The following is an 11,957-nucleotide window of genomic DNA, read 5'->3' on the forward strand; positions in this document are numbered from 1 at the left end:
TTAAGTACAAAGAAAAAGTTCCTCCAAGGTCAGTATTACACAAGGAGAAAAAAAAACACGACATTAAAATATGTCAAATTCTCCTTTCACAAACAATTTACATAGTTTTAAAGCACGTGTTAACATTCTCTTCACAATAATAATCTCACAGAGAGTGGTCTCTCACAGCTTCATGCCTGTGTTGACTCTAATTTCTGTATGCAATGTAAATCTGCTTGCAATTTTTGTGAAGATTTGTAGCTCAGGTTGAGGGTCAGGCTGTAAGTTTGCTCGCTGAGCTGGCAGGTTTGTTCTCAGCCATTTCATCACCATGGTCGGTAACATCGTCAGTGAGCCTCCAATGGAGCACTGGTGTTCTGTCCTGCTTCCTATTTATGTGTCTTGGTCTGTTAAGGTGGGTGATACCATTTCCAGTTCCTTTTCTCAAAGGTTGGTAAATGAGGTCCATATCGATGTGTTTATTGGTGGAGTTCGGTTTGAATGCCAGGCCTTTAGGAATTCCCTTGCATGTGTCTTGTTGAGCCTGTCCCAGGATGGATGTGTTGTCCCAATCCTTCTTCATAGTATGTAAGGATACTAGTGATAGTGGGTCATGTCTTTTGGTGGCTAGTTGGTGTTCGTGTATCCTGGTGGCTAGTTTCCTGTCTGTCTGTCCGATATAGTGTTTGTTGCAGCCAAACAACTGTTTCACTGGGGGCTCACAGATGATGTTACCTAACATGGTAACAGAACATCCAGGAACAAACCTACCTGCTCAGCAAGCAAACTTACAACTTGAATGTTAATCTGCTTCTAACCCACAGTCACTCTGACTAGTTTAATTATAGAGCAAGACCTGTCACTGGTCAAAGTCATGTGACACTTCCGAAAAACTGGGTTTACTGAAAAGCATTACCGCAAAATAAAATCAAACTCAGACCCCAATGCAGAAGCTCAGTGTCAGCAACTAGACTTTTCATAATAGAACATAACAGCGCAGTACAGGCCCTTAGGCCCTCGATGTTGCACCGAACTGTAGAACAAATCTGAAGCCCATCTATCCTACACTATTCCATTTTCATCCATATGTTTTTCCAATGACCATTAAAATGCCCTTAAACTTGGCAAGTATATTACTGTTACACTCCATGCACCTACTGCTCTCTGAGTAAGGAAACTACCTCTGACATCTGTCCCATATCTATCACCCCTCAATTTAAAACTATGTCCCCTTGTGCTAGCCATCACCATCCAAAGAAAAAGGCTCTCACTGTCCACTCGATCTCACCCTCTGATTATCTTATATATCTGAATTAAGTCACCTCTCAACCTTCTCTCTAACGAAAACAGCCTCAAGTCCCTCAGCCTTTCCTCGTAAGACATTCCCTCCATACCAGGCAACATCCTGGTAAATTGCCTCTGAACTCTCTCCAATGCTTCCATACCCCTCCTATAATGCGGTGACCAGGACTGTACACAATACTCCAAGTGCAGCTGCACCAGAGTTTTATACAACTGCAACATCAGGCTCCAAAACCTGATCCCTCTACCAATTAAAGCTAACATGCCCTATACCCTCTTAACAACCCTATCCACCCGGGTGACAACTTTCATGGATCTATGTACATGGACACCGAGATCTCTGTGCTCATCTACACAACTAAGAATCTTAGCATTAGCCCAGTATTCTTTACTTCTGTTGCTCCTTTCAAAGTGAATCACCTCACACTTTTCCGCATTAAACTCCATTTGCCACCTCTCAGCCCAGCTCTGCAGCTTAACTATGTCCCTCTGTAACCTGCAACATCCTTCAGCACTACCCAGAACTCTACCAACCTTAGTGTCATTTGCAAATTTACTAACCCATCCTTCTATGCCCTCATCCAGGTCATTTATAAAAATGACAAACAGTAGTGCACAACCACTAACTGAACTCCAGGATGAACATTTCCCATCAACCACCACCCTCTGTCTTTTTTCAGTTCGCCAATTTCTGATCCAAATGGTTAAATCACCCTCAATCCCATGCCTCCGTATTTTGAGCAATTGCCTACTGTGGGGGGAACCTTATCAAACACCTTACTGAAATCCACATACACCACATCAACCTCTTCACCCTCATCCACCTGTTTGGTCACTTTCTCAAAGAAGTCAATAACGTGAGAGAGGCACGACCTAACCATGTTGAATATCCCTAATCAAATTATTCCTCTCCAGATGATTATAAATCCTATCTCTTATAACTTTACCAACAGTTTACCTACAATTCAGGTAAGGCTCATTGGTCTATAATTATCAGGGTTGTCTCGACTCCCATTCTTGAACAAGGGGACAACATTTGCTATCCTCCAGCCTTCCGGCACTATTCCTGTGGATAATGATGATATAAAGATCAAAGCCTAAGGCTTGATAATCTCCTCCCTGCCTTCCCAGAGAATACTAGGATAAATCCCACCTGGCCCAGGGGACTTATCTATTTTTTACACTTTCCAGAATTGCTAACACCTCCACCCTATAAACCTCAATCCCGCCTCATCTAGTAGCCTGTATCTCAGTACTCTCCTCAACAACATTGCCTTTTTCCAGTATGAATACTGACGACAAACATTCTTTCAGCGCCTCTCCTATCTCCTTGGACTCCACGCACAACATCCCACTACTTCCTTGATTCGCCCTAACCTTTCTCGAGTCATTCTTTTATTCCTGATATACCTATGGAAAACTAGGATTTTTCTTGATCCTATGTGCCAACTTCTCATGTCCCCTCCTGGCTCTTCTTAGCTCTCTTTTAGGTCTTTCCTGGCTAACTTGTAACTCTCAAGTGCCCTAACTGAGCCATCGTGTCTCATCCTAACATAATGCTTGTCCTCCCTCTTGACAAGAGATTCAACTTCTTTAGTAAACCACGGTTCCCTTGCTTGACCACTTCCTCCCTACCTGACAGGTACACACTTATCAAGGACACACAGTAGCTGTAGAAGCTCCATTTTCAATTGTTCCCATCTCCTGCCGTTTCCTTCCTCATCCTAGATCTTGCCTAATCACATCATAATTGCCTTTTCCCCCAGCAATAACTCTTGTCCTGCAGTATATATCTATGCCTTTTATCACCAAAGTAAACATAATCGAATTGTGGTCACTATCACCAAAGTGCTCACCTACCTACAAATCTAACACCTGGCCAGGTACATTACCCATTAGCAAATTCAATGTGGCCTCTCGCCTTGTTGGCCTGTCTACATACTGTGTCAGGAAACCCATCCTACACACATAGAACATAGAACATAGAACAATACAGCACAGAACAGGCCCTTCGGCCCACGATGTTGTACCGAACTTCTATCCTAGATTAAGCACCTATCCATGTACCTATCCAATTGCCACTTAAAGGTCGCCAATGATTCTGACTCTGCCACTCCCACAGGCAGCGCATTCCATGCCCCCACCACTCTCTGGGTAAAGAACCTACCCCTGACATCCCCCCTATACCTTCCACCCTTCACCTTAAATTTATGTCCCCTTGTAACACTCTGTTGTACCCGGGGAAAAAGTCTCTGACTGTCTACTCTATCTATTCCTTTGATCATCTTATAAACCTCTATCAAGTCACCCCTCATCCTTCGCCGTTCCAATGAGAAAAGGCCTAGCACTCTCAACCTATCCTCGTAGACCTATTGTCCATTCCAGGCAACATCCTGGTAAATCTTCTCTGCACCCTCTCCAAAGCTTCCACATCTTTCCTAAAGTAAGGCGACCAGAACTGCACACAGTACTCCAAATGTGGCCTTACCAAGGTCCTGTATAGCTGCAACATCACTTCACGATTCTTGAATTCAATCCCTCTGCTAATGAACGCTAATACACCATAGGCCTTCTTACAAGCTCTATCCACCTGAGTGGCAACTTTCAAAGATCTATGAACATAGACCCCAAGATCCCTCTGCTCCTCCACCTTACTAAGAACCCTACCGTTAACCCTGTATCCCGTATTCTTATTTGTCCTTCCAAAATGGACAACCTCACACTTGACAGGGTTGAACTCCATCTGCCACTCCTCAGCCCAGCTCTGCATCATATCTAAGTCCCTTTGCAGCCGACAACAGCCCTCCTCACTATCCACAACTCCACCAATCTTCGTATCATCTGCAAATTTACTGACCCACCCTTCAACTCCCTCTTCCAAGTCATTCATAAAAATTACAAACAGCAAAGGACCCAGAACTGATCCCTGCGGAACTCCACTTGTAACTGGGCTCCAGGCTGAATATTTACCATCTACCACCACTCTCTGCCTTCGACCGGTTATCCAGTTTTCTATCCAATTGGCCAAATTTCCCTCTATCCCATGCCTCCTGACTTTCCGCATAAGCCTACCATAGGGAACCTTATCAAATGCCTTACTAAAATCCATGTACACTACATCCACTGCTCTACCCTCATCCACATGCTTGGTCAACTCCTCAAAGAATTCAATAAGACTTGTGAGGCAAGACCTACCCTTCATAAATCCGTGCTGGCTGTCCCTAATCAAGCAGTGTCTTTCCAGATACTCATAAATCCTATCCCTCAGTATCCTTTGCCTACCACAGAAGTAAGACTAATTGGCCTGTAATTCCCGGGGTTATCCCTATTCCCTTTTTTGAACAGGGGCACAACATTCACCACTCTCCAGTCCCCTGGTACCACCCCCATTGACAGTGAAGACAAAAAAATCATTGCAAACGGTTCTGCAATTTCCTCTCTTGCTTCCCACATAATCCTAGGATATATCCTGTCAGGCCCAGGGGACTTGTCTATCCTCAAGTTGTTCAAAATGTCCAACACATCTTCCTTCCTAACAAGTATCTCTTCTAGCTTACCAGTCCATTTCACACTCTCCTCTTCAACAATACGGTCCCTCTCATTTGTAAATTCTGAAGAAAAGTACTCATTCAAGACCTCTCCTATCTCTTCTGACTCAATACACAGTCTCCCACAACTGTCCTTGATTGGACCTACCCTCGTTCTCGTCATTCTCAGGTTTCTCACATACGCATAAAAGGCCTTGGGGTTATCCTTGATCCTATCCGCCAAAGATTTTTCATGCCCTCTCTTAGCTCTCCTAATCCCTTTCTTCAGCTCCCTCCTGGCTATCCTGTATCCCTCCAACGCTCTGTCTGAACCTTGTTTCCTCAACCTTATGTAAGCCTCCTTCTTCCTCTTTACAAGACATTCAACCTCCCTCACACGACCATCTCTTTCCTGTCTGACAGGTACATTCATATCAAGGACACAGCGTATCTGTTCCTTGAAAAAGTTCCACATTTCAACGACATCCTTCCCTGACAGCCTATGCTCCCAACTTATGCTCCTCAGATCCTGTCTTACAGCATCGTATTTACCCTTCCCCCAGTTGTAAAACCTACCCTGTTGCACGCACCTGTCTCTCTCCATAACCAAGGTGAAAGCCACAGAATTGTGGTCACCATCACCAAAATGCTCACCCACTAACAAGCCCATCACTTGTCCCGGTAATATGGCCTCCCCTCTGGTCAGACAATCTACATACTGCGTTAGAAAAGCTTCCTGGACGCACCGCACAAACACCGCCCCATCCAATCTACTTGATCTAAAGAGCTTCCAATCAATATTTGGGAAGTTGAAATCGCCCATGACTACTGCCCTGTGGCTTCTGCACCTTTCCAAAATCTGTTTTCAACCCTGTTTCTCCACATCTCTGCTGCTATTGGGGGGCCTATAGTAAACACCCAACAAGGTGGCACGGTGGCACAGTGGTTAGCACTGCTGCCTCACAGCGCCAGAGACCTGGGTTCAATTCCCGCCTCGGGCCACTGTCTGTGTAGAGTTTGCACGTTCTCCCTGTGTCCGCGTGGGTTTCCTCTGGGTGCTCCGGTTTCCTCCCACAATCCAAAAATGTGCAGGTTAGGTGAATTGGCCATGCTAAATTGTCTGTAGTGTTAGGTGACGGGGTAAATGTAGGGGTATGGGTCTGGGTGGGTTGCGTGTCGGTGTGGACTTGTTGGGCCGAAGGGCCTGTTTCCACACTGTAAGTAATCTAATCTAATCTAATCTAATCAAAGGTGACTACTCCTTCCCTATTTCTGACTTCAGCCCATACTACCTCCAAAGGCAGATCCCCCTCGAATTGCCTTTCTGCAGCCGTTATACCATTTCTAATTAGCAACACCATCCCCCCTCCTTTTTTTACCACCCCCCCAACCTTACTGAAACATCTGTAACCAGGAACCTCCAACAGCCATTCCTGTCCCTCTTCTATCCACATTTCCATGATGGCCACAACATCATAGTCCCAGGTACCGATCTATGCCTTAAGTTCACCCACCTTATTTCTGATACTCCTTGCGTTGATTTGGAGATGCTGGGGTCAGATTGGGGTGTACAAAATTAAAAATCACATAACACCAACTGATAGTACAACAGGTTTAATTGGAAGCTCGTGTTTCCAATTCATCCTGCACACATTGGACACAAACTGACTCATCTAAAGTACTTGAACTATAATATTTCCAGTCAATATTCGGAAAGTTAAAGCCCAATAACAGCTACACGATCATTCTCACTCCCATGCAGAATTATCTTTGGTACCCTTTAAATCTCCAGAACTATTCAGAGGCCTATAGAAAACTCCCAACAGGGTGACCTCTCCTGTCCTGTTTCTAACCTCAGCCCATACTACCTCAGTAGACGAGTCCTCAAAAGTCCTTTCTGCCACTGTAATACCATCCTTGACTAACAATGCCTCACCTCCCCCTCTTTTACCATCTTCTCTGTTCTTACTGAAACATCTAAATCCTGGAACCTGCAATAAACATTCCTGTCCCTGCTCTATCCATGTCTCCGAAATGGCCACAACATCGAAGTCCCAGGTACCGACCCATGCTGCAAGTTCACCCACACTATTCCGGATGCTCCTGGCATTGACCATAGAAAGGCCATACTGAATTTGGACACATTGTCCAGTCTCTGTCAGCCCAGGAGCTGCAGGCTCATGTTGTTCAAGTATAAGACACCGCCCAGTGCCCAACTGGGCCCTTCCCCACTGCTCCAGGTACACCAGCCTCAGTGCCCAGGTGCAGCTGTGCCCAAGTGAGCCAATCCACAGTGCTTTGGTTTCACCAGCCTCAGTGCCCAGGTGTACCCACACTGCAGTGACCCAGGTACATGGGTAGGCCAGCTTCAGTGTGTCCACTAGCCTGATACCCCCTCACCTGTCCTACCCTGTAAAGGGGGCAGGTGAGTACCAGAGGCTGGGGCAGGAAACCCCGTTCCCTCTTCGCATTTTGTTCAAACAGCGGCAATGAACTTACTTCCTTTTTTATTTCAGCCATCTCGTCCTCGGTGAGCTGCGGGGACTCCATGGGTGCGGGTTCCGGGAGGGGACCCTAATCCTCTCCCTGTCCCCCTGTGTGTGTGTAGGGGACCCTGTGGTGAGTGTGAGCAGAGTCCGGGTAGTGCCTGTCCAGGGGAAGAGGGGGTTCGCGGAGCCCAGGTTACCTGCAGCAACTTTTACATGTTTGCATTGTGAACTCTGCACTTCCTTCCTGGTTTGTTACTCACACACACTGCGGGGAAGCTGGGTGGGAAGCCGAACCAATTGCAGACTTTGCACCAGCAGCAGCCTCCTCTGGTCACACTGACGTCAGGAAGATTTGAGTGAAACTTTGGAGAAAGAGAGAGAGAGAGAGAGCTGCTCACTGTCCGGAACACAACCTCCCTGTTCACCCAAAACACTCACACTGCCTGCAAACCTGATCATTTCATTTTCTTGTCCTGTGGGAAAAGTAGACCTTTCAGTGATTGCAATTTAAAATAAAAATTGTTGACAAGATTCCCATCATGGTAGGTGGATATTCAGCCCATCTGCACGTTACAAGTCTACTAACACTTATCCTCTGATTTTTTTTTGACTGGCTGAGGGGTGACCTTATAGAAGTTTATAAAGTCATGAGGGGCATGAATAGGGTAAATAGGCAAGGTCTTTCCCCCGGGGTGGGGGAGTCCACAATTAGAGGGCATAAGTTAGAGGGCAGTGTGTCCAGGAAGCTTTTCTAACGCAGTATGTAGATTGTCCAACCAGAGGGGAGGCCATATTGGATTTGGTACTCGGTAACGAACCGGGACAAGTGGTGGGCTTGTTAGTGGGTGAACATTTTGGTGATGGCGACCACAATTCTGTGACTTTCACCTTGGTTATGGAGAGAGATAGGTGCACACAACAAGGAAGTTTTTACAATTGGGGGAAGGGAAATTACGATGCTGTAAGACAGGATTTGAGGAGCATACGTTGGGAGCATAGGCTGTCAGGGAAGGATGTGGTGGAAATGTGGGACATTTTCAAGGAGCAGATACGACGTGTCCTTGATATGTATGTACCGATCAGGCAGGAAAGAAATGGTCGTGTGAGGGAGCCTTGGTTGACGAGGGAGGTTGAATGTCTAGTAAAGAGGAAGAAGGAGGCTTACATAAGGTTGAGGAAACAAGGTTCAGACAGAGCAGTGGAGGGATACAGGATAGCCAGAAGGGACCTGAAGAAAGGGATTAGGAGAGCTAAGAGAGGGCATGAAAAATCCCTGGCGGATAGGATCAAGGATAACCCCAAGGCATTCTATGCGTATGTGAGAAACCTGAGAATGACGAGAACGAGGGTAGGTCCGATCAAGGACAGTGGTGGGAGACTGTGTATTGAGTCGGAAGAGATAGGAGAGGTCTTGAACAAGTACTTCTCTTCAGTATTTACGAACGAGAGGGACTGTATTGTTGAAGAGGAGAGTGTGAAACGGACTGATAAGCTAGAAGAGATATCTGTTAGGAAGGAAGATGTGTTGGACATTTTGAACAACTTGAGGATAGACAAGTCCCCCGGGCCTGACGGGATATATCCTAGGATTATGTGGGAAGCAAGAGAGGAAATTGCAGTACCGTTGGCAATGATCTTCTCGTCTTCACTGGCAACGGGGGTGGTACCAGGGGACTGGAGAGTAGCGAATGTTGTGCCCCTGTTCAAAAAAGGGAATAGGGATAACCCCGGGAATTACAGGCCAGTTAGTCTTACTTCTGTGGTAGGCAAAGTAATGGAAAGGGTACTGAGGGATAGGATTTACGAGTATCTGGAACGGCACTGCTTGATTAGGGACAGCCAGCACGGATTTGTGAAGGGTAGGTCTTGCCTTACAAGTCTTATTGAATTCTTCAAGGAGGTGACCAAGCATGTGGATGAGGGTAGAGCAGTGGATGTAGTGTACATGGATTTTAGTAAGGCATTTGATAAGGTTCCCCATGGTAGGCTTATGCGGAAAGTCAGGAGGCATGGGATAGAGGGAAATTTGGCCAATTGGATAGAAAACTGGCTAACCGGTCGAAGTCAGAGAGTGGTAGTAGATGGTAAATATTCAGCATGGAGTCCAGTTACAAGTGGAGTTCCGCAGGGATCAGTTCTGGGTCCTCTGCTGTTTGTAATTTTTATTAATGACTTAGATGAGGGAGTCGAAGGGTGGGTCAGTAAATTTGCAGATGATACAAAGATAGGTGGAGTTGTGGACAGTGAGGAGGGCTGTTGTCGGCTGCAGAGGGACTTAGATATGATGCAGAGCTGGGCTGAGGAGTGGCAGATGGAGTTCAACCCTGCCAAGTGTGAAGTTGTCCATTTTGGAAGAACAAATAAGAATGCGGAATACAGGGTTAATGGTAGGGTTCTTGGTCAGGTGGAGGAACAGAGGGATCTTGGGGTCTATGTACATAGATCTTTGAAGGTTGCCACTCAGGTGGATAGAGTTTGTAAGAAGGCCTATGGAGTATTATCGTTCATTAGCAGAGGGATTGAATTCAAGAGTCGTGAGGTGATGTTGCAGCTGTACAGGACTTTGGTTAGGCCACATTTGGAGTACTGTGTGCAGTTCTGGTCGCCTCACTTTAGGAAAGATGTGGAAGCTTTGGAGAGGGTGCAGAGAAGATTTACCAGGATGTTGCCTGGAATGGAGAGTAGGTCGTACGAGGATAGGTTGAGAGTTCTCGGCCTTTTCTCGTTGGAACGGCGAAGGATGAGGGGTGACTTGATAGAGGTTTATAAGATGATCAGAGGAATAGATAGAGTAGACAGTCAGAAACTTTTTCCCCGGGTACAACAGAGTGTTACAAGGGGACATAAATTTAAGGTGAAGGGTGGAAGGTATAGGGGAGATGTCAGGGGTGGGTTCTTCACCCAGAGAGTGGTGGGGGCATGGAATGCGCTGCCCGTGGGAGTGGTAGAGTCAGATTCATTGGCGACCTTTAAGCGGCATTTGGATAGGTACATGGATGGGTGCTTAATCTAGGATAGAAGTTCGGCACAACATCGTGGGCCGAAGGGCCTGTTCTGTGCTGTATTGTTCTATGTTCTATGTTCTATGTTCTAAGTTTAAGGTGAGAGAGGGGACCGAAGGGACAACTTTTTCACACAGAGGGTGGTGCATGTATGGAATGAGCTGCCAGAGGAAGTGGTGGAGACTGGTACAGTTACAGCATTTGAAAGACGTCTGGATGGGGATACGAATTGGAAAGATTTAGAGGGATATGGGCCAAATGCTGGTAAATGGTACTAGATTAGGTTAGGATATCTGGTTGGCATGGACAAGTTGGACCAAAGAGTCTATTTCTGTGCAGTATGACTCTAATTGAAGGCAGTATTCCAAAATTGGCCTCACCAATGTCCTCAATGTAATATCCCAACTCCTATACTTTGAGTTTTGACAAAGGGTCAGTTAGACTCGAAACGTCAGCTTTTTTCTCTCCTTACAGATGCTGCCAGACCTGCTCAGATTTTCCAGCATTTTGTCTTTTGGTTTCAGATTCCAGCATCCGCAGTAATTTGCTTTTATCCTATACTCGGTGCTCTGACCAATGAAGGTAAGTGTGCCACACGCCTTCTTCACTACCCTGTTGACCTGTGACTGCAGTTTCAAGGAACTACGAACCTGCACACCTTTGACTCTTTGTTTGACAACACTCCCCAGAGGTCTACCGTTAAGTTTATAAGTCCTGCCCTGGTTTGCCTTCCCAAAATGCAACCTTCACATTTATCTAGATTAAATTTTATCTAATCCTCCTTGACCCAATGACTTATCTGATCAAGATCCCATTGTATTCTGAGATAATCTTCACTGCCCTACAGCACCAATTTTGGTGTCACCTGCAAACTTATTATTATACCTCTTTTATTCATATCCAAATCATTTATATAAATGCTAAAAAGCAATGGATCCAGCACTGATTCTTGTGGCATATCACTGGTTAGAGGCCTCCAGTCCGAAAAGCAACCATAAATGATTAATGAATAATAAGTGACCAAATAAAAGTTAATGCAATGTTGGAGGCTGTTTTATTGTGTGGTTTGACACTGGGTTCAAGACAGACTGATTGTGGAAAAGACAATGCCCAGAACTATCTTCAGGCTTAGACTTATATCAGGGATTACACATGACTACTCAATACATGGTAATGGAAGATATACTACATTCTTCGACTTATATTTAGTAAGCATGAATCTAAGTTGTTTGTTTGTTCATGTCCACACACACTCAAGATTCTAAATAAAAACCAGAAAAACTGCAAATGCTGGAAATCAGAAACAAAAAAAGAACAGAAATTACTGGAAAAACTCGGCGGCTCTGGCAGCTTCTGTGGAGAGAAATCAGAGTTAACATTTTGGGTCAGAGTTCTGAGGGTGGGTCACTTGACCCAATACGTTAACCCTGATTTCTCTCTACAGATGCTGACTGACCTGCTGAGCTTTTCTGGCAATTTCTGTTTTTGACTCTCAAGATTCTCCCTCACTCTAGAGTGTTCCAGCTCCACCCACACTGTGTTATTTATGTTCAGTGATGTGCAATTCTATGACATCATCACAAGGTTATTGCTGATTCCTGATGTTCTTGCACAATTGTTGACATAAGGTCAAGTCTATCTCTGCTGATATGGAGCCA

General features: G+C 45.5%; 1 protein-coding gene across 2 annotated transcripts in view; it reads right to left on the minus strand.

Moving 5' to 3' along the window:
- Window positions 1-7,568, minus strand: part of bcl10 (BCL10 immune signaling adaptor) — a 51,988-nt gene extending 44,420 nt beyond the window's left edge. The window contains exon 1 of one of the 2 annotated variants that reach the window (XM_072574851.1): window positions 7,308-7,568. In XM_072574851.1, the coding sequence (XP_072430952.1) occupies window positions 7,308-7,358 (51 nt within the window). In that variant the 5' untranslated portion in view covers window positions 7,359-7,568. The remainder of the gene's footprint in view (window positions 1-7,307) is intronic. The other variant, XM_072574850.1, reaches the window with a different exon arrangement.
- Window positions 7,569-11,957: the final 4,389 nt, after the last annotated feature.

Source organism: Chiloscyllium punctatum, chromosome 7 (assembly GCF_047496795.1).
Source record: "Chiloscyllium punctatum isolate Juve2018m chromosome 7, sChiPun1.3, whole genome shotgun sequence".
Classification (NCBI taxonomy): Eukaryota; Metazoa; Chordata; class Chondrichthyes; order Orectolobiformes; family Hemiscylliidae; genus Chiloscyllium; species Chiloscyllium punctatum.